This window comes from Salminus brasiliensis, chromosome 21 (genome assembly GCF_030463535.1).
Source record: "Salminus brasiliensis chromosome 21, fSalBra1.hap2, whole genome shotgun sequence".
Classification (NCBI taxonomy): domain Eukaryota; kingdom Metazoa; phylum Chordata; class Actinopteri; order Characiformes; family Bryconidae; genus Salminus; species Salminus brasiliensis.
Genome location: NC_132898.1, coordinates 27711396 through 27738629, shown reverse-complemented (window position 1 = coordinate 27738629; position 27234 = coordinate 27711396). Strand labels below are relative to the sequence as shown.

Here is a 27234-nt window from a genome sequence, read left to right as displayed (position 1 = left end):
CAGGGTGAAGCCCTCATAACACAGAGACACCACACATTACTCAACACACACGCTTTAATGACTGGTGTCAGTTGGTGAACCTTCAGACGTCTCGAGTTGCGTAATTAATGACACAGTTGCATATAAATGACACATGAATCTACTCAAGAGCCAGGTTTAAGGCATAACTGACATTCTCTGTTTGTTTCAGCGTCAAAAAAACAACAGAAAATCTAAATAAAAAAGACAATATGTCCAAATATTTGTGGACACCCCGTCTAATGAATGAATTCAGCTCATCTAAGCTGCATCTATTGCTGACATAGATGTGCAAACCCACCCACACAGCTTGTCTAGTCCCTGTAGAGAAGTACTGCCAATAGATTAGGACTTTCTGGAGCAGATAAACATGAACTTGTCAGCTGAACCATGTCTCCTAATGCCAGGCGTGGGCTAGAGGGTTATAAAAGCCCCCCAGCATTGATCTGTGGAGCAGATGAAGAACTGTGTTCTTTGGAATGATGGATGGTGGTGCTCCATCTAGTACTTTTGGAATAGGCTGGGGAGTTGGGGATGAGGTGGGGTGGTGATCATCCAACATCCTGACCTCACCAAAGCACTTGTTGTTGAATGCAATCAAATTCTCACAGCAACGCTCCTCCGCAATCTAGTAGAAAGCCTTCTTCCCTGGATAGTAGAGACAATTACTCCAACAAAAGCAGGATCAACTCTTTTTAAATACCCTTGATTTTGGATGAAACATGGCAGTAGCAGGTGTCCCAATACTTTTTCCATGTAGCGTAGCTCCTACATTCACACATAGGGGAATATAGATTGAAGGCAGGTAAACCAGATACAAATCTGATCACTCAAACCACTTTAGGAGGGGGTCTGGGATGCATTTGAGCTACATATTATAGCAATGTAAACACATCCGTGTCTCCAAGACGCATTCAACAACCACAACTCCTCCCAGTACCACCCAAACACCAGTAATAATTGTTGTGCGATGAGCGAATTTGCATATTCCACCCGAAACTGCAATCAGATTTCAGTCTGACTGACTGGAGACGCATTTGACTACCCACATGTGGCTACAATCTTCTAAGGATACAATCCAGACACTGGTCACATGAAGTGACCAGGTGTAAACAGACTCTTAAATTCAAAACCAACTGTTCCACTGTACCTTTTCCTTCTGCATTTTGCATTAGCATTTCTTGCGAACCTCGCACAAGAAAAGAATATGACCAACCTGTTTGTCGTAGGTGTGATCACCACAGCCTTCTTCCTCCTCAGACGTGCGGCCGTGGTCTTCATCAGCCGAGAGAGATGCAGGAGCAGGACACACGGGGAAAGGCTCTGTGTAGGCGCTGAAAAAGAGAGAGAGACACAGCAAATGAACAACCAGAAAATGCTAAATGCTACTGAGTGGTCCAGCACTGGGCCTATCATCAGGAGGTCAACGACTCAGTCCTCGGGAAACTGCAGAGAACGTAACTGTCCTTGTTATTTCTGGGTGGGCATGTTGACCCCCCCCCCCCAGTGCTCTGTTAGCTGATGTAACAGAACTGGCAGTGTTAGTCTTCTCCTCCAAGCATGTTGAGCTGTCCAGTGTTGTTACATTAGCGGCAGTCCAAAAAGGTGTGGTTGGGTGGCTTCATGTGACTAGCTTTCACCCTCCCGACACTAGTAGCACTGTGTCCTAGCTACTAGCCCTTGTCTCCCAATTTGATACCTCCAATTAACCCACCCATTTGTAGCTCCCCCTAGCTCTAGCAATGTTCCCGACACTAGGAGGGTAAGGACTTGTCACACATGTCTCCTCCAATATATGCAAAGCCAGTGCCAGGGAGCGAACGCCATCTACACACCTGGATCAAGCATGTCCAACTGTGCTCTCTCTGACTCCGGATGCTGATGGCAACAAATGTCTTTGATCCCACGGACTAATCAAAATAGCCAAACAGTGATGCAGGCCGAGAAGATTTTTCTATGGTATCACTCAAAGAACTCAAATTTCTCTCTGTAAGAGTATAGTGGCCATTTGGATCCACATGCTAGTCAGCTCTGATAGGGTAGTTCACAGAAGGCCAGGAGCTACAGATCAGGACAAGTTCAAGTTAAGGACAGCAGAAAGGAAGGTTCATGTAAGTCATGTAAGATTCCATCGCTTATTAGCCACATTATTTAGCAACAATTGCTACATAGGAACGCAGTTGTGGGCGGAGCATAAACAGCTTAATTATGCAAAAAAAAATGCAAATTTTACAACATTTGTCTGGATCTTTGCTACACTAACTCCGGACTATCAATTCTAACCACTCTGGACTGAAAAGCTCAATCCCAGACTGCTTCTGACTGACAGCGTTAAATGACTTTCAGAGAGGAACAACACTGTTACAACCCCTACTGCTCACTAAGCTAATCGACCTGATAGCATCTCACTCCAACTGCTTAGGGACCACACATCCAGAGCACCAGCTTATTACAACCTGGAGACACTCCGCATCTCTGCACAAACCTGAGGAAAGGCTCTCCGAAGAGGACGCTTCATATACGGCAGCACTGAGACGTCTAATGGAGCGGAAATTACCCTTTGCTGAGGAGAAGAACACTCCCTCTCCTCATTTGGACGAGCCCTGGTGTGAATAATTTTCTCTCTTTAGCCCCTCTGCTGCTTACAGTAGTAACACGCATGGCTGGGGCCAGATTGTGAAGGCATTAGCGGTTGGGGGGCAAAAGTGAACCCTACAGTCATGCGGTTGGCACTTGGCTCTCAGAGAAGCAACACAGACGTAGCCCAGAGGAAAAGATATGCAGGGATTTTACTAACAGGCGATTCAAAGACATACGTGACCCTAACGCTGCTGTCGTAACTGTCATATAAGGTATTATTCAGACAAAGCTTGTAACACAGATAGGGATAAAAAGAGGGATCTCAAAGATAAGGGACACAATAAATGTGGTAGATGCGGCAAGATTCCACATGAGAAAATGGAGAAATGTCCAGCTCTCAAGTCAGCATGCAGCAGGTGCGGGAAAACAGGGCACTGGAAAAGAATGTGAAGAAGTAAGCTGGTGAGTGAAATCACTAAGAGTGAGGAGCAAGCATCCTACTTTCTGGGCTCAGTTAACAGCACTACCTCCCAGGAGGATGAGTGGACAGTACACCTTAATATAGGCAACACTCCTGTAGTATTTAAAATAGATACTGGAGCTGATGTGTGTGTTATGAGTGACGACACATTCAAAATGCTGAAGCCTGATAAAAAGCTGATGGATGCTAAAGCTGGGGGTCAATTCACGGCAAACACAGAATACAAAGACAATAAGTACTCATTCAGAGTCTTTGTAATTAAAGGCAAGAGTGTAAATAACCTACTCAGCAGATCAGTAGCCCAGGCGATGAGCGCTTAGAAAGGGTCTTAGAGAGGTTGGAGTCAGCTGGTCTAAAACTGAATGCGGAGAAGTGTGTCTTGAGGCAGAGAAAGTTGCACTTCCTAGGCCAAGTGATCGATGCAGAGGGAGTGCGACCTGATCCAGCCAAAGTGTCCGCAATTAACAATCTTTCTCCACCAGAGAATGTCCAGGAGCTCAAAAGAGTGCTGGGACTGGTCAACTATCTGGGAAAGTACATCCCCAACAGGGACATGGGGTCCTGCACAGATGTCAGCATTTCAGCAGATTAAGGAACAGCTCACTACGTCACCCACTCTCAAGTGTTACGACGTCAACAAGCCTACAGCAGTTTCTGCTGATGCAAGTAGTTATGGAATCGGTGCAGTATTAACGCAGCTTCACGGACAAGAATGGAGAGCAGTGGCATATTGTTCCAGACGCTTAAGTGACGCAGAAACCAGGTATGCCCAGATCGAAAAGGAGTGCTTGGCAGGTGTTTGGGCCTGTGAGCAATTTGGAAAATACCTATATGGTCTAGAGTAGTTCAAGTTAATCACAGACCATAAACCCCTTGTTCCTCTGATAAATTCAAAAGACCTGGACACCGTACCAATCCGATGTCAGAGATTGTTGATGAGGCTGATGAGGTTCAACCCCACTGCGGAGTATGCCCCAGGTAAAACCCTGGTCATAGCTGACACACTGTCAAGGAGTCCCTGCAAAGAGACACAAAGTGACAACGACACACACACACGGATGTAGAGTGTTACGTTGCATCTGTCATCGATTGCATACCTGCCACAAAGCAGTAGATGGACAGCATCCGAGCCGCCACAGAAGCAGACGAAGGGATGCAGATCCTGAAGAGGTACATACAGTCAGGGTGGCCAGAGCACATTGAGAAAACAAACACCTGTGTTAGAGAGTTTCTTTCTGTGCACAGTGAGTTAGTGACCAGAGGCATACGGATCATCATACCGAAAGCACTACGAGCAGAGATACTAGATCGTATTCACGATGGACATCAAGGCTTGTCTAAGTGCAGGGAGAGAGCGAATACCTCCGTATGGTGGCCGGGTATATCATCCCAAATCAAAGACAGGATCCTATCATGTCAATCATGTCAAGAGCATAGACGAGCGCAGTCTAGGGAACCGCTGATCTCTACAGCGCTTCCTGCTAGACCATGGAAAAGGGTTGGAGTGGACCTGTGCAAATACAAGAAGCAAAACTACCTAGTGGTATCAGATACCACTCCAGGTATATTGAAATTTTGACAACTAGTGCCCAGGTTGTTAAACAGCTGAAAGCCACTTTCGCCCGGTACGGCATTGCTGAAGAGGTGGTCAGTGACAACGGGCCTCAGTTCGCTAGCACAGAGTTCAAAGAACTAGCTAGGGAGCTCAACTTTACCCATATAACCTCTAGTCCACACAATCCCCAAGGAAATGGGCATGCCGAAAGAGCTGTTCAAACAGCAAAGGGGATATTACACCAAAAACATCCTCTAATAGCTCTTATGTGTTATAGAGCCACCCCATGCAACAGTACGGGGGGGCGAGCCCAGCTGAACTACTAATGGGTCGTAAGATCCGTACCACCTTGCCTACCCTCGAGAGTAACCTGTGACCCAAATGGCCAAGCAGAAGGAGCATCAAGGCCAGAGATGCTTTGGAAAAACAAAAACAAGCCTACTACTACAACAGATGCCTTGGAGCAAGATGTTTACCCCCATTACGACCAGGTGACAATGTCTTGACTAAGCTGGATGGTCAAAAGCTATGGTCAATGCCTGCAACAGTGACCAAAGAAAGCATCACGCCAAGGTCCTATATCATTGAAACGGAGCACGGCGATACATTCAGACGTAACCGACGTCACCTTCAAGCTGTGCCAGCAGCACTACCAACAGTTACCACTTCCACTCCCAAGCCTGCCTCGGACAATGTCTCTGACACACCAACAACCTCTGAGGAGGACCCTTCTGTCCCTGACGGGATGATCCGGACTAGATATGGCAGAATTAGTAGGCGAGTAGTGAGAATGGACTTATAGGTGTACTCTCACATAGTGATAATAAATAAAACTATCCAAAGTGTTAGATTTGTATTTAGGACAAACTGTAATATGTGTTGGTTACAAGGAAAGTTTCTAGGACAGGTTACATATGTTTATGTGTGAGTTTTAGTCAGCCATTCCTTACCAGTAAATTCAGTCAAGTAGAACTGTTTTGTTATTACCTTTTATAATGTAGTTGAAAGTCCCACTGTTACTTTATTGAAGGGAGAGATTTGTATTATTTTGTGGGGAGATGTCATAGAAGGTATTATTCAGACAAAGCTCGTAAGTGTTTTGTGAATTAGGTGTGTTGCCGTAGGTGAGTGGGGGCGGGGAAAACCAGAGAGCCCGCGAGATAGAGCAGGCAGGTTGCTGCGCTTTGAGAGCAAACGGTTGTCTTCCCTGTGAGAGAAACTTATATAAAGTTATAAAGAAGCATCTGCGTGTGTCCCCGGTTTATTACAGTAACGAAACCTTGTATCTTTAGAATGGTAACTACAGGTAAAAGAACATTAAGCTAATTACATACATAAATCCCATACAGAAATCTGATATATGCTCATATATGGTATCCACCTGTGTCGTAAAGGATTGGGCATGTATATTTCATATATATCATTTATTGGACATATATGCATAATGGGATCTATTTTGATTGGTAGATAAACACCTATATAATATACATTAGTAAATTCCAGTTATTGTACATATATGTTATATAAACTGTATATGACATATCCTTGCTCATCCAGAATAACCTTTTATCTTCATTTTTGCAGTTTTCACTTTTTGACATACTGTAAATCTGGCAGTTGTTCATTACATTGCATCAACATTTTATGATGAATGAACCAATAGAAATGCTTTAAATTTCTACATTTCTAAACTTTTCTTGAAATAAATAAATTTAAAAATGACTCCTATTGAAAGTATTTTCCCCAATTTATGCCTCATCCGACAGATTTGCAACCAGCCACCACTGCTTTTTAAACTGCCATCACATGACAACCAGCGTACTCGGAGGAAAGCGCCGGGTACACAACGCTGATGTATCGGCTAGCACATGCCCAACATCACAACATGCCAACATCACAACATGCCAACATCACGCTAAAGTGATGTGGGAAGAGAAAAATCTACCTACCAAAAGTGAGCAAAGCCAATTGTGCTCCTCCTGGCTCTGTCTGCTGATGGCAGGCAGCACAATATGGTCGCTATCACACATAATAATAAAATAATTTGAATCTGGCAGCTGTTCTTTATTTCAGACTTTCCCAATGAATGACAGCTAAGTAGGATTTGCCATTTTGGAGAGATAAGGTTTTGTGAGCCAGTGATGATATGTTGAATATTAGGAAATTCCATGTATGCTAATATACTGTATGTGATACTGTATATTTAAAATCTATATATTGCCATATTTTTTAATTAGCTTTGTCGATTCCATGGCCTAGACTGGGTGATATGACCAGTGTCATGATTAAATTAACATTTTACCTTGATTATGATTATTGAACAATTAAATAAGCTGCTCAAGTTGCTCAGTTGGCTGGAGTTCTCCCCAGTGATTGCATCAGTTTAAGTCTCTGAGTGTCGGTTTTGATGAATTTTCAACTAATTTTCCAGGCCTAGTTTGAATTTACAAGATTTAAACATAGCTGTTGCTTGCAAATGACTAAAATATGTGATGCATAAACATAATTCTTGCCAGAACTCGGCAATACACATATTTTATGCCACTGAAACCACCTTAACCCTATGAGTCAAGATTATCAACACTGATTGTGAAGTGGCCTGAATCCAAGTCACGACTCAGTCAAAATAAGATCGAGACAGAGATCAAGACACAAAAGTCGAGACCTGAAGGTAAATTTAGCAAGACCAAGCCGACATACAGCATAACATACATCTGATAACAGGAACGACGGCCTGTGAACACCTTCCTATGACAACACACTGCAGGTTAGACCAGCACTAAATACAGCCCTCATTTTTACGGCTGAACACTGAACTTTTTTAAAGTATACATACACAAAGTGTCATGAAGTTGCTGTGTGGTGATTTTCTTACATACACTCATCCACACACACACACACAGGAAGCAATGAGAACACTTTGTGCACAAACACATACAGGAACAGACTGTACACACCCTCATATGTGCTTGCTGAAACCTCTACTGTACATTCACACACAGATCCATCATATATGAGGAAATGATGTCCTCCTGTGAGAGGAGTGTTAATGATTTTAACACACTGCTATTAGTGTCTGCGTGGCCTTGTACTTCTATCACTGTGAGGACCACATGTCCTCACCATGACAGCACAACCTGAAAAATAAGCTGAAGTGAGAACACGCCTCTGGCCTCCTGAACAGACAAACTCAACTTTAGGAAAAAGGAACATGGCAGAAAGGTCAGCTTTCAGATACTGAGGTTAGGTTTAAGGCGTAGGTGTAAATTAGAGTCAAGATTAGGGTTATTGGATTAGTAGGGTATAGTTAGGGTTAGGTTTTGGGGGGAGTAGATTTTATATTAGTAGGGTGTAGTTAGGGTTAGGTTTTGAGGAAGTGGATTTTGGATTAGTAGGGTATAGTTAGGGTTAGGTTTTGGGGGGAGTAGATTTTAGATTAGTAGGGTATAGTTAGGGTTAGGTTTTGGGGGGAGTAGATTTTGGATTAGTAGGGTATAGTTAGGGTTAGGTTTTGGGGGGAGTAGATTTTGGATTAGTAGGGTATAGTTAGGGTTAGGTTTTGGGGGGAGTAGATTTTGGATTAGTAGGGTATAGTTAGGGTTAGGTTTTGGGGAAGTGGATTTTGGATTAGTAGGGTATAGTTAGGGTTAGGTTTTGGGGGGAGTAGATTTTGGATCAGTAGGGTATAGTTAGGGTTAGGCTTTGGGGGAGTAGATTTTGGATTAGTAGGGTATAGTTAGGGTTAGGTTTTGGGGAGTAGATTTTGGATTAGTAGGGTGTAGTTAGGGTTAGGTTTTGGGGAAGTGGATTTTGGATTAGTAGGGTATAGTTAGGGTTAGGTTTTGGGGGGAGTAGATTTTGGATTAGTAGGGTATAGTTAGGGTTAGGTTTTGGGGAAGTGGATTTTGGATTAGTAGGGTATATTTAGGGTTAGGTTTTGGGGAGTAGATTTTGGATTAGTAGGGTGTAGTTAGGGTTAGGTTTTGGGGAAGTGGATTTTGGATTAGTAGGGTATAGTTAGGGTTAGGTTTTGGGGGGAGTAGATTTTGGATTAGTAGGGTATAGTTAGGGTTAGGGTTTGGGGGGAGTAGATTTTAGATTAGTAGGGTATAGTTAGGGTTAGGTTTTGGGGAGTAGATTTTGGATTAGTAGGGTATAGTTAGGGTTAGGTTTTGGGGGGAGTAGATTTTGGATTAGTAGGGTATAGTTAGGGTTAGGTTTTGGGGGGAGTAGCGTTTGGATTAGTAGGGTATAGTTAGGGTTAGGTTTTGGGGAAGTGGATTTTGGATTAGTAGGGTATAGTTAGGGTTAGGTTTTGGGGGGAGTAGATTTTGGATCAGTAGGGTATAGTTAGGGTTAGGCTTTGGGGGAGTAGATTTTGGATTAGTAGGGTATAGTTAGGGTTAGGTTTTGGGGAGTAGATTTTGGATTAGTAGGGTGTAGTTAGGGTTAGGTTTTGGGGAAGTGGATTTTGGATTAGTAGGGTATAGTTAGGGTTAGGTTTTGGGGGGAGTAGATTTTGGATTAGTAGGGTATAGTTAGGGTTAGGTTTTGGGGAAGTAGATTTTGGATTAGTAGGGTATATTTAGGGTTAGGTTTTGGGGAGTAGATTTTGGATTAGTAGGGTGTAGTTAGGGTTAGGTTTTGGGGAAGTGGATTTTGGATTAGTAGGGTATAATTAGGGTTAGGTTTTTAAGAAGTAGATTTTGGATTAGTAGGGTATAGTTAGGGTTAGGGTTTGGGGGAGTAGATTTTGGATTAGTAGGGTATAGTTAGGGTTAGGGTTTGGGGGAGTAAGATTACATTTACATTCACATTTGCTGCATTTAGCAGATGCTCTTATTCAGATCGACTTACAAAAGTGCTTCACTATTTACCCAAGAATCTCAGCCATCTCAGCTGGTTTGAATACACAAAAAATTTGAATTGGATTAGAATTAGTAGTGTTAGGTTTAGGGGAGTAAGATCAGAAGGGTTAGGTTTAGGGTTAATATGGCTAGTGTTAGGATTAGGGTTGACACTAGGATAAATAGGGTTAAGTTTAGTGTGAGTAAGATTAGGATTAGTAGGGTTTGGTTTAGAGTTAGTATGATTAAGGGTTAAAGCTATTGTGATGGCAAAGGTTAGTACAACAATACAAACATATATGGCAGTGTGTGTGTGTGTGTGTGTGTGTGTGTCTCACTGTCTGAGACTCATCTCCTGTCTCCTGTGTACAAAAGGTCATATAGGTGTCCAGCTGTGCCTCACACTCATCTCTCACAAGGTCACTGTGAGCTACACACACACACACACACACACACACACCACATGCACATATGATGTGTACGTTACTAATTACTCATTTCCAGATTTCCAAATAAATGAGGGGTGCTGAGAAGTTCACTGAGATGGCTCATAGTCTGAACCACATTAGGACAAGATTTAACTCTCTGCATCCTTCATCTTCAAACCAGGGAAAATCTCTCTCTCTCTCTCTCTCTCTCTCTCTCTCTCTCTCTCTCTCTCTCTCTCTCTCTCCACTGGTTCCAGACTCTTCCCCCCTCTTGCTTTTATTTTATCTGTAAACTGGGTATAACAAACATTCAATATTTCCAATTCCTCTTAAAAACCTCTCCAATGCAAACACAAATCTCTCTGTTCCGATATACGTTAAACTTCCTCATTCTACATAATCTCTCTCCATCTCCTCTGCGCTTAACATCATCATTAAGAGAGGCAATTATGGAGCAAAGTGCTTCTTCCCAGAGCGCCATGCTTTAAAACACCCCGGAGCTAAATTTACAGCGCAGAATTACTGCCACAACACAATGGTCGCCAACACTATAACAGCCCTATACATACATTCAGCTGTCTGCTGCCTTTTGTGAAGCTCTGCAATATGTAATTCAATTGATTTTCAATGTTAAAACACGCTTTGGAAACTGCCCGCGTTTTCCGCTCTCCATCCGTGGAACAGTGCTATTACAGAAGATAAGCGTCGCTGGAATAGCTTCATTACTAGACTTCATTTAACATAACGCAGGAAATTTGAATGCGGGTAAGGGTTGGAGAAGAGTGATGAGGAGGGGTCTAAGGGGCTTTAGGGAAGGGAAGGTAGGTGCTGTGCTGAATATGTTGAGGACACCTTGCTTTCTTTTCTGTTACTTTGCAGGTAAAGGTTTTCTTCTGCTGTGTTTAGATGAATTTGCGAGGAAAACATGGTATCCGAGCTAGCCGGGCATTTCGGAGTTGGGATGGTGGAAGGGAAGTAAAATATTATACTATTGGTAGGATTTTTCCCCGTCTATTGTTCAAGAAGATCTCATAAAATTAGTACATATACCACTAAATTGCACCCCACAAAATTCGTAACATTTGCAAAAGCTCCCGTCCAATATTTAGTACATCCCATCCATTGGTGGCACTGTTTTGCCAAGCACACACAACCCAGACTGTTATGTACTCAAAGAAGAACTGAGAAAACAGCAACACCACTGCATTCCACATTCGTTCATTATGGAGCTTCTAACAAAGTAATTAATGGATTTAAACTCCTGCAGAAACGTTTTTCACATTCTATGGTTAAGTTTAGGGTTAGGCTTATGGCAAGGATTAGGTTAAGTTTAGATTATTGTTAAGGTTAGGGTTAGGGGTTAGGTTAAGTGTGACAGGTAGATACCTTCTTTTCTGAGAGTTTGCTCAGACTTGTAGAATAGTTTTGTTGGTGGGCAAGCTTGGTCACAATGGTCATGCTGGTGGATCAGTTTGGTCTGCACAGCCGTAAGGCTTAACGTTGTATTTACTGATCTTAACACTTTATCCTTGTCAGAGCGTGCTGTAATTTTAGTTTTTGATCAAGTTTAAAGCACATATTTAAAGCATTTTAGGCCAGAAGGCATTTTTTCTACATAATATTTTATGGTATTGCAAATTAACAAAGAAAACATACTGATTTAATGTTTTCTTTTAGAGAAAATATCTCAATATATCTCAAATATCTTATGGGCAGTGTAGTCTGACAGGGTAGAGCTACTGAATGAGGGAGTGGAAGGGTGGCAGATGTTTTGTACAACAGATAGAGTGGAAAAGCTGTCCAGCTCCCACTGTATCAGAATGGCAGTCAGTGTATTGGTTTGTCTGACCGCCTTTCTCTGTTTTTTTGTGATAAGGGGGGTCCACAGTGTTAGTGTTAGTGTGTGTGTGTCATGGGTCACTCCCTTCCCACATAATACAATGTTTAGTTACTCAGATGACTTAAGACTGAATAAGCCACTCCAAGGAAACTCCTGTCCTATACTGCATTCACAGCCAGGCAAAACAAATGTGAACTTCAACTGAAATGTTCTTTGAACCTTTTTAAGACCAAGCCACATCAAAATGCATAAAAAGTGTAAACGCACCCAAGATGCATTGACACCAGATCCGAACAAACAAATCCGATCACTCGGACTGCAAACTGCACTTTGCTTTTGTTGTGAACTGCAACTGTGATATGAGGGCCAGTCTGTGTGCAGGTTACAAGCATACATAAGACCCCACCAGTATAATTCCAACGGCCACTGCCTGCCTCTGTTTCTAATGTGATGTCATAAAATCTTTAAACGCCGAGAGGACTGGGAACCATGACAACAACAACATCTTTACAGTGGGCAGGTTTTCCTGACTGCACCACGCCTTGCCTTATTGTGGAGGGTCGCAAGGGAGTCTGGGGAGGGGGGTGGGGGGTGGGGGGTTTGGTATTGCCTGCTCCACCCCATCCCGCTGACCTCGTCTCCATACGCCCCTGTCCTGCATTTCCTGTAAACACAGCTTTCCTCTCCTGGGAAGGCCTGGCAATGACCCCAGAAGGTTGGGCACCAGGCCTGACCCGGACCGGACCAGGCCGGACCACAGCTACACCCTAATGGGTGAGCAATTAATAACCGATACCACCCTGAAAACACTGTGTAATAAAAAAAACATCATTTACATCATTGTTCACCGTCTGGGTCTACACTTTCTAAGTAAGACTGTGTGTGTGTATGTGTGTGTGTGTGTGAGGATAGCTCCAGCTTATTGGTATTAACAGAGTGTCTAGTTGTGCCAAATCAGCATTTTTTGTTGAGTCTCAGCAAAAAGCTGTAGTCTATCACTGGAGCTATAAAGCTAATGTAGCTAACAGGTTGTGGGTTCGATACCCGGGCTAGGCAAGCTGCCACTGTCGGTCCCTTGAGCAAAGATCTTTAACCCTATGTTTAAACCATGTCTGATCACTGTCACTGTGTATGTCAGCTCACCAGTGTGTATGTGTGTGTTTAGTGGATGGATGGGTTAAAGGTGGAGGCCCATTTTCGCCCAGTTTCTCAGTTTCCAACACAAATGGTGAATATGGTTGTCTTGCCACTAATTAGGATCAACCATGCCTAAATCCACACTGTTTGCCTCACACCACACTGTTTTTTTTATGGAAAGTGGTTTCTGACATTGTATGACTACAATCAATGAATATTCAGACAGCAAGATGGCCGCCACTTCTGTTTTTAACTGTGCCATGTCCATTTTTAAACACAACACTGTGTCACAAAGTGTCAGGAGCAATCTAAGCAAGTTTTTTTAGAGATTACTTAACTTAGGCGCGGGTGTGATGATTTAGACGTGGAATGCCACAGGTGATCGTAACCTGCTACTATTGGTTAGCTATGTTAGCCGCTTAGTTTTCTGGGCAAAGCTAAAGAAGCCTGGCCAGTCAACTTTAGGGGAAAGTGTGTGACTATAATTTTTCACTAAACTACTGCTTTAGTTTTCTCCAAAAAGTGGGTGATTCTTCATAAATCTACTACTGTGCATGAAAATGTAATCCTTTAAACAGGCTAGGTGGGCTGAAGGTGTTATTAAGGTAAAGGTGCACGTATTTGTCACTGTACAGTGAAATGTGTCCTCTGCATTTAACCCATCTGGTAGTGAACACACACTCACACGTGTTAGGGGCAGTGAGTTCACACACACACACACACACACACCCAGAGCGGTGGGCAGCCAACTCCAGCGCCCGGGGAGCAGAGAGAGTAAAGGGCCTTGCTCAAGGGCCCAACAGTGGCAGCTTGCCGAGCCCGGGAATCGAACCCACAACCCTGTTATCGATACCCTGGCGTTCTAACCGCTGAGGCACCACTGCCCCACTGGTATAAATGTCTATTACCAGAGAATAGCCCCACCAGTTTGCACAGAAGTCCCTGTAGTTACTGAGTAATCCACCTTAGTGTGTAATAAGCCTTGCTGCGTTAAGGGGTTAAACAGGTCACACTGTAAATATATCTGTGAAGCTACAGGTCCAGTCATTCAAGGGCACCTGTAGAGGTCAAAACACTATTTTCAATAGTTTTCAGTATTAAATAAGGCAAGATCTTAAGAAATGTATAAAATTTAAGAAACACTGTTATAAAATCTTTTCTAAAATTGTGAATGTCGTATTAGAAGTCTTTCTCAAAGACTTCCAGGAACACGATAAACACGATTTTATGATAAAAGACTTAAGACTTAAGTCATAATTTTGACAAAATAGGGCATTATTTTTGACAAAATAAGTAATTATGAGATCTTTATTCATCATTCTGACTAGTCAAAATCTCTTTTTATAAAAAAAAATATATATATATAAAAAAAAGCGTCAAAAGCTTGATAGTCATAATCATAAAGTCATATTTTTGACAACTGGGAGGACCTGGCAGGTCTGGACTTCAGTAATGTCACTCAGATGCCCATGTCTCTGATATCACATGCTCATACTGCTTCTGAGTGTATTTTGGTTGGTGCTGGACTTAGTCAGTATTAATTAATGTTAATGGTTGGCCTGCACTGTGAAAGCACTGCAGGCTGTGAGCTGGCATTAGTAGGTCAGTGTTCAAAGCCGTTAAACAAATTGACCTGTTCAGATCCCTGGGACTTTGGCTGCTGTTGGGTAAATGGTGGAGCAGAGTAAAAGAAATGGATGGTCCATTTTAGAAGACATATTGAGGCAACAGACTTTAACATCACCTCTTTATCTCCTCTCGCTCATTCCCTCTCTCCCTTCCTTATTCATCACTCCTTAGACATTCCTTCAGTCTCTCTCTCCCTTCCCTGTTTTTGTGACTTCACCAGTGCATTCACATACACCAACCAGCCATAACATTAGCACCACCTGCCTAATATGGAGTAGGTCCACTTTGTGCCGCCACAACAGATCTAAGCATTCGAGGCATGGACTCCACAAGACCCGTGGTATCTGGCATTAGCAGCAAATCCTTAAAGTTCTGTACGTTATGAGATGGGGACTCTGAGGTGGGCCAATAACACTGTCGCTGGTTGTCATTTAGGTACTGACCCCTGATGTTTTGGAGATGCTCTGACCCTCCAGTCGTCTAGCCGTTACAATCGGGTTCCTGTCAAAGTGGCTTAGATCCTTATGCTTGCTCTTTTTTCTGGCTTTTAACACATCCCTGTTCACTTGCTGCCTTGACAGATGAAGCCACTGTAGATGACTGTCAGTGATGCTAATGTTATGGCTGTCCATCCAGTCACACTGAAGTTCTAAGGAGGGTTTTAGCCAGGGAATATTCTCTGAACAAGGCGCAATACAGAGTAGCCAATCAGAACAGATGTAATTGACATAGATCAGGTTTAAAATAGCCTGTTTAATGGTAAAATGTGTAGAGCTGGTTATGTGGAGGTTCTTTTAAGCCTTAAAAGGGGTCTTCACACTCACATCTCAACGATTCTTTGAGAACCGTCCATTAAAAGGCTCTTCAGGGAACACCACTCCACCTCTTCTTCACTGACACCACTCTGAAGACCCTCTTTTTGGCACCTTTATTTTTAAGGGTCTAATACATGATGTCTCATAGCCACTTAATCACTGGAGCAATTTTTAGCCAACCCTTAGGACCACCAGGAGCAAGAGCGAACTCCCTTCTGATTAGCCAGGGTGTGAAAACTATCAATCACTCTGATGTCACTGAGCCTCTGCCAGCAGCAGTGGCGATGTCAACTTCTCGCCAAGAGTGTTAAAACACACACACACACACACACACTCACATATACACTGCCAAGAAAAAAACAGGTCAAGCAGCTCCAGCGGCCGAGGACCTTCCAGAGACGAAGAGTGGTTAACAGTGCTGCCCTTTCAGCGCTTGGAGATGGTGGACACACAAAGATAGAAATCAATAATGGCACCAGGAGAAAAAGACCACCCCACCCCCCCTCGGGCTCAGAGAGATCACTGTCGGCTGAGCAATGGAGGACCCTCAAACGTGTGGCACGTAAATAGTGTGGTGTGGGGGGTTTCCATCAAGAGACTGACGTGTTTTCACACTATTCCCACCGCACAAAGGAAGACCACAATAGAAAGAGGCTAGAACCGCTAACCAGCTTTCAGAGAGTGGTGTACAGAAGAGCAGCAGGGGTTGGCCGTAGAATGATGTGTTATTGGAAAGGAATACACTGTATGTCCAAATGTTTGCGGACACCCATTGACACTGATACAACTTGTCTAGTCCTTGTAGAGAAATACTGCCAATAGATTAGGACTCTCTGCGGCAGATAAACATGGGCCTATTGGCACCATGCTGCCTAGTGCTAGGTGTGGGCTAGAGGGGTATAAACCCCCCGTGCATTGAGCTGTGGCGCATGCTTGGTGGTCAGTTCTTGGGGCTGAGGTTTTGGGGCTTTGCCTCAGTACTTTTAAACCTAGTGGGTCAAATGACCACCAGGTTTAATGACACTGCTCCTTTTTTCAGTACATCTAGTAGAAAAACGTTAAACACCAACAACAACATCCACTAACTAATAGCTGATGGGATGCAAGTGCATTATTTTATTTTGACTAAATGTGTGCATTTTTAATTTTAAAATTAAATCATTTTTGCAAATGTTTGATTAAAACAAACCTGCAAACCTCACAAACCGTATTTGTGTTAGACGACAGCTTATTTTTGGGTTACCCGCCCAAAGGACCCTCTGTGCTTGTCAGTATGGGTGATGCTCAGGAGCACCTATCCTGTATATGCTAAGTGCTTTACAAAGCCAATGATGTGCTTTTTTTTAACATGGTAATGCGTAGTAATGACTGTAAACAGAGCAGACACTAATAGCAATACAAATGACTACTGCAAATTTCCCTGATGCTCCTTTCACAAAAATCTATTAAAATGCTGCCCAGAGCCCACTTGAAATGGTATCTGCGTGTATGTGTGTGTGTGGCACCACTGGAGCTCACTGAGCAGAGGTGTGTAATGATGACTCCAGGGCACTGAAGGAGAGGAGAAGATAATTTGGTCAGAGAGGGTCAGAGATTGGCCCTTTCCACACCTGTGTAAATGGTCTTTCTCCCCAGGGACCAGGGTGGAATGCAGACTCTGGGGAGTTGAATCAAAACACAGAGCGCTTTGTAAGGCCTATGTTTGATTATTGATTATATTATTATTATTATTATTATTATATACAGTTTGACTAAACTGACAATATGTTGACATTAAAATATTGAAGTTACAGAGGTCTGTACATCACCCTCGTCCCCTGAATTTCCCAAACAGCAACAGGAGCTGGAAAAACGTTCTCAACTTTCAGTGTAGGTCAATGTAAAAAGATTGTACTCATCGAGTCCTTTTGGAGCTTTCCTATTGGTCCATTCCGTTTAATGCGTAAGTATTGGACTGGTCATACGTTATCAGGAGTGACGTAAGGTACTGGAAACGGATCCCATCTGTTCACACTGAGGACACACTGAGCCTGATTTCACTTGTCTGTAAGGAAGGCCAGGTGTGAACACTTCCAAGGTGCACTGTGATCGGATCATGATTGGATCACTCAAACCACATTCAGAGCTGCTCTAAGATGGATCTCTTCCATATTTAATACTAATAGAATTAACATAAAAGTGTAAACAAAATGCTGAGTAATTATTACAGTGGATCTCGGCCTCTCTTCTTGCTGTGTTTGTGTTTAGGTTTCGCAGCTGATTTGAACTGACTTTTGTCCTGCCCACAGGGAAACTAACTATCCTGATTGGTACTACTGCTAAATTTGACTAATGCCCTGTGTCCAGCTGAAATTACCATTTTAATTGGTGCTGCTGCTGAACTTGACTGTCGTCTATTGCCCCGCCTCTTGCAGAAATTACTGTTTTGATTGGTTCTGTTGCTGAATTTCACTGTCGTCTATTGCCCCACCTCTCGCTGAAATTACTATGGTAATTGGTGCTGCTGCTGAATTTCACTGTCATTTATTGCCCCGCCTTTTTCTGAAATGACCGTTTTCATTGGTTCTGCTGCTGAATGTGACTGTCGTCTATTGCCCCGCCTCTTGCAGAAATGACCATGTTAATTTGTGCTGCTGCTGAATGTGACTGTCGTCTATTGCTCCGCCTCTCGCAGAAATGACTGTTTTGATTGGTTCTGTTGCTGAATTTTACTGTCGTCTATTGCCCCACCTCTTACTGAAATTACCATGTTAATTGGTTCTGCTGCTGAATGTGACTGTCGTCTATTGCCCTGCCACCAGCTGAAATGACAATTTGCTTACTGGTAGGTTAGAGCAGTATTACAGAGTTTCTTCCCTTGCGGGTTAAGCAGTGTGTTGCATTTTCTGATAGAGTCATTACAGGAATAGGAGAACCACCTATTGTTCCACCACATTGTAGAACTCACAACCATTCCACTAATCTGTTCACAGTCTCCTGGAGCAGGACAGTATTGATGAGAACAAAAAGCTAAAGGAAAATGATCTATGTTAGTGTGATTTTTACACAGGAAGGTAAAATCGGATTGCATCTGGTCACTCTGGGAACGCGTTTCAATGACCAGTGTGAACAGAATCCGGTCAAGGGAGATCCAGATACTGTCCGGATACACAACGTAGGTTAATGCCAGGTGTAAACAAACCCATTGCAGTGTAAATGGGATGCAGATATCCAGTATATCCAGATCCAACCCCAGCACTAAACACATGTTAACGCAAGGTGGAAGGACGCTCAATATGTTAGACAGCTTCAAAGGGTTAGGTGTTCAATAAGACCATGTTTCAATGGATTCCATTTATATGCATAATGTAACTGCAGTATAAGAGACATATTAAAAAACAGTGATTCTCTACTGTCCCATCACTAACCCTCCACTCAGGTATGCTGAACAAGAAGAACTAAGTGACATCTTACTCAAGAACATGGAAACCACCCACTGCTAAGCTTTCTCTACTGCTTCTCTAAGCTTCCTCATTGCCCCCCACTTCATCTTTCAGGCAGTAGAGCGCAATAAAGGTGAAAAATCACCGTAGCCCCTAATCCAGTTTCCACCCTTGCCAAACTATTTGTAACACTGCTACTACTTGGCCTACTCTAACACACACACACACACACACACAGGGGTTACCACGGCAGACATAGAACGAAATCCAGCAAATGAGAAAACGAGATAAGCTCTCCTGTGAGCATAGTCCATCTTCCTGAATCCGACGAGCCTCAACCCTGCAGGCTGCTCTTCTAACGTACCGAACAGAGGCTACAGATGGGGAGGCTGGGAAGCCAGGTGCTGCTTGCTCGTTCGAATCTGGCTCTTCGCTGTCTTGAGTGCAGATAGGGGTTATTAATCAAACCTGGCATTCCCTCAGCTCACATTATGGCTAATATATTTGATTCTGTGCACATCTTCTGTACATCTGTTTATGACCATGAGGTGTGGCCTGATTATGCGAAAACACTGCAGTTTGATAAAGAACTGATTTAGGTCATTTTTTCTTGATTAAGGTCTGATTTCATCTCATCTTATCAACTTTGAATCATCCTGACAAACAATCTACCATCATAAATCAATGTTTTCACTAGACGATAGTGGAGTTTGAGAGGAAATAATTATGTATACCCAGCTGAAACATCTAGCTCATCCAGTTTTTGGGCGTTTTTTTAGGTGGTATATGACTTTGATGGTCAAGATGGTTGCAAAGCTGGTCAACCACCTAAACGTACACCTTATGATGTTAAGAAAGCTGGTTAAAATAGTTGACCAGCATAATATATGTTTTTAATTGAGTTTGACCAATGTGACCAACTTTGTCATCAAGCTGGACATACGGGTTGACTAGTTTGGTACAGCTGCTTGACAACTTTGGTCAAGCTGGTCTTGCTTGCCTACCAGCTGGTCAGCATGCTGGTCATGCTGATTGACTCGTTTGGTCAATAAACTTGTCAAGTCATTAAGCTTAAAAGCAGTAGCCCTATTGTTATTATAGTTGTTGTATTATCACATTCTAAGCTAACTGTACCTAGATTTTAGTCTAAAAAGCTATGCTAGCTAAGCTTATGTTTCATCATCTAACCTAGCCAATGGGATTCGTATTTCGTATTGTACTAGCTACTTTTACTCAGTGTACTCTCAGAAAGGTGAAGGCAGAGCTATCAGACTGGCCAAACACTGATCCCATTTCCTGTTAACATTGTTTTGGCCAGTACTTCCTCCAAATTTCTGTGATGGTACAGCCATTGTGTTCAGAGGAAGAGCTTTCAACATTCCAAACATGGGAACTCTCCTTAGGCTTACGATATGCTGCGTTGCTGCTAGGCTTACCCTACAGTAATTCCAGACATGTAGACCATTTTATAGTCTGAGATATAGTTCATTTAATTTAATTAAGTATTTACACATCTTTTGGTCTGCTTGGTGGAATATGGCATATCTCTTACGATATTGCTTCTATTACATTCTTATTAGGGTCATAGTGTATACAGTATATGCTCAGTATATGCAACTGTTAATGAACTGTTAATTGCATTTTTTTGATCCAGTCTAAATGTGCAAGATTTGCAGTAAATACGCAAGAACTGACAATGTGTCTTACCTCTCAGCTTCCTGCTCTTGTGTGTTGGTCTTGTTCTCTATTCCTGCAAAGCTATTCATGTCCACATAACCATCATTCTCATTTGCATTTGTTGTTGTCCGACTGTGGTCCTCAAAGAATTCTGTGATCGTAACTGCCCGAGTGGGCCTTCCTGGAGGAATCTGAATATTCTCATAGTCTGAGCTCATGGCCGGAATGTTTTCATAGTCTGATGTATCGGCACTTGGAAAGGAGATGGATCGAGGTTTAGTCAGCGGGAGCGGCATGAAAGGAGGACGAGAGCGCTCTTCAAAAGACTCAACTCTGGAGATGCCCCTGTTGCCGTAAGTCTTGGGGACGCCTTTCCTCTTTTGCCTGTCCTTGTAAACCACAAAGGTGGCGGGAAAGTCTGAGTTGCGCTGTGATTTTACAATTCGAGACTGAAGCTGTGGGGAGCTGCCGGTACTCCTCCGGTCCAGCTCTATAACTCGAACTGGTCCATGATGGCTGGATTCTGATGACGATCTGGAGGAACGGACACTACCGTCTCCATGCGCTTTGTTATCAGTTTTCTTTCTAAACTTCAGAGCCAAGAAACGCTTGAATGACGTCTTCTTCTTTTTGGGCTTGTCATTGGACTCATGTTGAATAAGAAGAGATGGTGAGCTTTTAGTGACAGGCCTCTTGGTGATGTAAGCCAGCTCAAAGGGTGGTGGTATGTCAACGAGAGATGTAGGTGTAGACACACCACTGGATGACTGGTGGCTTCTTTGAGAAAAGCTTCCGGAAGAGGTGATGACACAAGGCAGCGAGAGAGTGTCGTCTTTCCGTTTTACTTTGTTCTCCACTTGGGGCGAGTGATCCCCTCCAAAATGGGAAGAGAAGCCATCCACATCTCGACCTTCCACAGAGTATGATCGTGGATAGGCAAGAAAACGTCTGTGCTTCAATGATGGAATCATCCGATGGATTTCTGAATTATCTGAAGACGTTAACAGATCACCATTTTGGTCCAAGGCCACGGTGTAGTAGTCGTGAGTCTGGGATTCATTGCCTGTCTCCTCAGGAACAGTCTCAGGGACATATCCGGGTACTTTCCCAGAGAGTGAACGTGAGCGGGTCACAATAGTTTTCCTGTCCAGAGAGATAAAGTTCTCTCCTTCTGAATCAAAGCCTGCCTCCTCATAAATGTGTTCATCACTGTCTGAGTCTGAGTCCTCAAAGAAAGGCACTATATGGCAGTCAAGGTCTTCAATGTCCTCCTCGAAAGCCTCTGTGGTGTGGGCGAATACTACACGGTTCGTCAGCTCGGGAGTCCTGCCCAGGTCTAGGTCAGCTGGAACTGTGATGTTACAAAGTCTAAGGCGTGGTTGGCAGCTGTTCCTCTGGCTCCCATAGACCTGTCCACGCCTGGCTGAGCGCTCCCTTGCGCTCTTTCCTTTAGTTTTACGCTCCATGTCCACAGGCTCGTCTTCGTCTCCTATCTCCACATAATCCTCGGATGACGCGCACTCCAGCAGCTGATCATCTCCGTCCTGGCACAGAGAGTCATCTATGTCCGCATACTCGTCCACCTCCTTATCCTGCTGCTCTGAGGGTTCAGAGGTTGATGGGACACAATCCCTTATCTGTTCCTCCTCGAGTTCTGCAACGTCATCTGATGAGACATAAAAAGGCTCTGGGTTGGAAGTGCCTGCCGCCTGGGTCTCAGTGTCCTTCGCTTTCTTTCCATCGCATTCTTCATCATCTGTGTGATCTGCCTCAGGGTCTGAGGTGCTCATGAGATCAGCAGGCACCACCTCTATGACCGAATATGGCTCAAACACATCCTCTGCTTCCTCTGAGAATCTGAACCGTCCTGATGTGTCTTTTGTGGCACGTTCTGGCTGCCACGAGTTGGTGTCGTCCAGCGATCCAATGACATCATATGGGTACTCCTCGCACAGGAAGGGCTGGCTGCCATTCATAGTTTGTGAAGAAAATCCAGCCTCTGCATTCGTCCTGTCCTCAACTGCCCCACTAAATGAACACTCTGCACTTGGATGTGTGCCCCCTTTGCATGGCTCATTGTCACACTCTGATGGAGGCCCACAGAGAAAGGACTCTCTCTCATTGAAATAAGGCTCCTCTGTATCATCAGCAGGATCTGATTTTGGCTCCTCAACATTGTCTATCTCAGCATATGTGTCTCCCTGGTTTGATGTTAATTCCTCAATTTCTTCATAAGGGCTGGCTTTATCACTGTTGACCTCTGATTCACCTCCTGTTTGATCCTCTGCGAGAGTCTCTTTCTCAGGATATTCAGCAGGGTCGTCTGCTGTATCATTAAGATCACCTGTGCCCTGAGGTTGTTCGCCATCACCAGTGTCTTTGATGTGGTCTACAGCATCTGAAACAGTAGTTAGAATAACTTCTTGGACGTCATTCAAGGAGCCTGCATCATTTGCGTCAGTGCTGTTTTCCACCTCCTCCTCCTCCTCCTCCTTCTCCTTCTCTGACTCTGCTATCTCATTTGTTTCTCCTGCCCCCATCTCAGAGTCTTCTTCCACATTGTTATCAGGAATACCATCACATGTAGTGGGTTCTGCCGCCACTTGTTCATCTGCGCTGTTACACGACTCCTCAGCAAGCTCTCCCACAGAGTTCTCTTCAGGTGCGTCAGCTTCATCCAGGGTAGCCTCTGATTCAGATTCAGAAGGCACTATGTCTCCATTACTAACAATGTTTTGGTTGTGGTCGTCCTCTTGCTCGGTAGATAGTCTTGGTTTTGGAGCGACAGGAGGCTTTGGACCTCTGGAAGATGAACAAGGTCTTGACATGAGGGAGGAGCGCACTGTAATGGTCAGATGACTTTGTAGCTTGGGTCGAGGAGTTGGAAGGGCCTTCTGATAATCTGTAAAACAGAAAAACAAGGTTACACCATTTGCTATAGGGCAATCTGAGGCCAAATTTTACGGTGCCCCGCTGGTGACATCCCACATGAATAAAACTACAACACTTTTATGTTGTGGCCAGAACTTTGAAAAGAGATAATTAAGTCATAGCCACCACTTGGTAACACGTGGGAACGAGATCCTAAGTAACGGACACAACTTAGTAAAACATGGTAACGAGATAATTAAGTCATAGCCACTACTTTGCTAGGCATGGGAACAAGGTAATTAAGTCAGGGCCACTACTTAAATAAGAAGTGGGAATGAGATAATTAAGTCATGGCAACCACTTAGTAACGCATGGCAATGAGGTAATTAAGTCAGGACCACTACTTAAGTAAGATGTGGAAACAAGATCTTGGGTCACTAAATTGTGGCCACAACATATTGTTTTGTTCCCAAGCATGACTAAGATGTGGCCTGACTTAATTACCTCGTTCCCACGCCTTTCTAAGTAGTGGCCACAACTTAATTATCTTGTTCCCAATCAAGTTAAGACCAGTTTAATTTATGTGGGATGTCACCAGCGAGGCACCATAAGAATTTAGCACAAATAGTCTCTTATTTGCCATGAAAGCAGCCTGAAAACTTATAGTCTTATAGTCGTATAGTCCAACTCCACAAGTTACCAGCTTTCTCAAGTAATGGACTAATTGTCCAAATACACATTTATGCAACTGACTGAGGGACTGCTGAAGCAGTTTCCTGCCAAAAAGAAGAGATACGAAAATAACAGACAGCAAAAAAGTCAGTGACCCCAGTGATGAAAACTAAATTGCGTCCTTAAAGGTTGTTAATGTGAATTTGAAGCCCTTTCGGTGCAACACACCCTTTCTCTTAACAAAACTCATACACCCTTTGTCTCTTCCTGTTATTTAGTACCTGCCTTGACGCACGTCCTACTAAACTCCCTGTGCACTTGGTGATCTCCCTGCTAAGATATTGTTTTCCACCATCACTAATTAACTATTCCAGCAGACTCTCCTGGACGATCTGCGGGCAGGAAGTGCACAGGTTAAGGACATTAAGAACGTGCCCTCCCTTGTCAATGAACCAGTATTTTTTTTTGTTGTCCTTTCGTTTTTGCAGGAGCAGAGTTTGCTCAGGGTTTACTCAGTTCAGATGCACTTGTCTCTTCACACATCAGAGAAACCCCCTCCTTCAGACTGACTTGCATTTTTTTCTTCTGAAAAGGTCTTTTCAGCGGGTCGAAGAACAATACCAAATGAGAAACAACAACGGGGGCAGTCTTGGTCCCTTTGGCGAAAAAAACAGGATATGAATTATGCAACAAAGAATTCAATTAAAACACACCAGAATGGGGGGAAGATAGTAGGCTGGACCTTTTGACTGTGCCAAGCCAACAGGACATGACACATCATCCAGGCAGATAATGCCGTAGTAGGCGCATCAGCTGTGCGACGAGGAGAGGAGGAGGAGGAATGAGAGGTGGGAGAGGGGGGGAGGGGGGGAGGAAGACAGCAGAGGGAAGGTGAGGAGAAGAGAAGACGGGGGATTACTCTTCTCCTAGAATAACAGGAGAGGTGAAAGCGATAGTGGTGGACTACTGGGCTGTCTAGACATGCAACAAGGCTCACAGTGGTCCTCATACATCTACATCATAGCTGTCTGTACATACGATATGTCTCTAAGACAAATCGGTAGCACTGAACTGAAGGTCAGCTTTCATAATGCTACATGAGATCTAATATATAAGCCTTTATACAACAACTGACACAAACATCTACATGAAGGATTCATCCATCAGCATGAGATGTCATCCCATCAAAAAAGATAAAAGCAGCTTCTACTTCAACTACTAATAAAATAAGCCGTTAAATAAGACGTTAAGGCTTCTGTCAGTTGTCATAGCAATCTAATGAAGGTGTCATGTAGCCTTATGAATGCTAATCTTCACTAAAGTGCTAGCAAAAGGTGATGTACCTCAAGTTTAGGTCAACATTGAAACTTCTGAAGTCCTAAATATCCAAGTAATTAGTAATATATTTGAGGAAAATTGGTTTTTCTGGCCATAAACAGACCACTTCTGATCCCCTAAAGAACCTTTTAAAGAGTGCTTCTATAAAGAACCATGTTTTTGAGTTGAAAGAACCTTTGCATTAATGGTTCTCAGCAGGGACTTGAAGCAGTTCTAGAAGATACCTCAGTGAAGAACACTGCAGAAACCTTGGCATGCACCACCTTTTCTAGAACTGTATTTCCAGGGTAGGAACCATTTAGGAGCCTTACATTTTTAAGAGTTCAGTTTATTGGTGTCTTTGGAGCTCCCTGATAAAAGGGTCATCACTTAATTTCAGTCCAGATTATACGTGTTAGACTACTCTGCACTCAAAGCAAAGACGGGTTCTATATATAGTTCTGAAAAAGGGTTCCTTTACTCCTAAAATCAGTGGTGGAACCCTTTATGGTGCTATGTAAAACAATTTTTATAGTGAAGGAGAACTTTATGGCAGAGGGTTTTATTGTATCCAGATAAAGAACCATCCATGCTTTCAAAAGCTTCACTGAGTTTCCATCGTTTCATGTATGACTGATAAAGTAGAACCCTGAAGAACCCTGGTTGATTAAGGTGCACTTCACAAGGTGAGGTCTAAAGACATCTAAAGAAGCCAATCGAGGATCTACAGACCATCATTCCGGTCAGAGATAAAAAAACCCAAAACACCACCGTGCGTAAAGGAGCAGTTCTGACACAGCTGCTGAAGTTTAATCAGTACTAGCAGGTTTCTCACCCTGGTCCATTTCGGATGTCATCCACCGTAACGCACGAAAAACGTCCACACCATCGTTCCTGTAGCTGTGCGTACCGGTGTATCCACCGCGTCCGAGCGCTTGGCGACGTTATTCCGCGGATGACCCAACCGTAAGTGAAGGCACGGAGAGAGCCAGCATTACTAAGCTGTGTGTTCCTCGGCTTGTCCTTCCTTCAGCCTCGCCTGGGTTTACGCCTCCTCTCGGCTCCTCGCATCAACACTGGAGAAACGCGCGCTGAGCGTGCCTGGCTTTCTCCGCGCAGGGGAGGTGTGTTTTTTCCTCAGGAGGTCGAGCGAGCCAGTTCTGCAAACCCACACGCACGCACACACACACACACACACACACACACGCACACGGAGCTGACCGACCAATAACACATGAGGCAACTTCCAAACAGCGATAAACACGCTGTAAATCCTACGTGAAAGTGCACGAGCGTAAACAGGTCGTTATCTTGCACTCCAGGGAAGATACTGGCACTTTATGCGTTAGGCTGGCACTACAGCTCACTTGGGTGCGATGCATTCTGCACTGCAAAGCAACAAGGCACAAGAAATGTTTATGATTTTTAAAATCATATTTACATATGCAATGCAATATTCAACATTAACACACTGAACCCTAGATTTAATATTAGACCAGGTCCTTGTGCAGAAATCACTGTGAATTATTTGGTAATCGAATAGTTTAGTGTAGCACATTTTGTGGCGACCCACAGGGCTCTGTTTTAGGGTTTGTGAAATTGATGCTTATTGAGGCAGTAATGCAGTTTTGAGAATAAAGAACTGAAGTATCAGCCTGCATTACAGGGTTTAATGGGTTAACCCAGTTACTCCCAAAAGTAGCAAACTAAAAGACAGATTTTTGGTGCTGTAATCACTTTTACTAATTAAATCAAAACAATGCAATTTAACACATTATTTAGTGCATTTTAATTGAAATACTAGACAACAGAAGAGCGTTAAATTGCACAATACTCAGATATTGATATACACATTTATACATTTCACAGATCACATATGAAGCCACTCTGAATTACTTTGTTTACATCTTATGGATTATAGCTTAAATTTTTTTATTGAACTGAG

At 43.4% G+C, this 27234-nt stretch overlaps 1 protein-coding gene across 3 annotated transcripts in view; it reads right to left on the bottom strand.

Moving 5' to 3' along the window:
• The window catches only part of fgd5a (FYVE, RhoGEF and PH domain containing 5a), a 65382-nt gene extending 39032 nt beyond the window's left edge, over nt 1-26350 (bottom strand). For 2 of the 3 annotated variants that reach the window (XM_072665960.1, XM_072665961.1), the window contains exons 1-3: nt 24686-24759; nt 20460-23331; nt 1235-1352 (exon numbers count right to left, since the gene is read on the bottom strand). In XM_072665960.1, the coding sequence (XP_072522061.1) occupies nt 1235-1352; nt 20460-23331; nt 24686-24743 (3048 nt within the window). In that variant the 5' untranslated portion in view covers nt 24744-24759. Of the gene's footprint in view, nt 1-1234; nt 1353-20459; nt 23332-24685; nt 24760-26124 lie in introns of those variants that run through there. The other variant, XM_072665962.1, reaches the window with a different exon arrangement.
• Nucleotides 26351-27234: the final 884 nt, after the last annotated feature.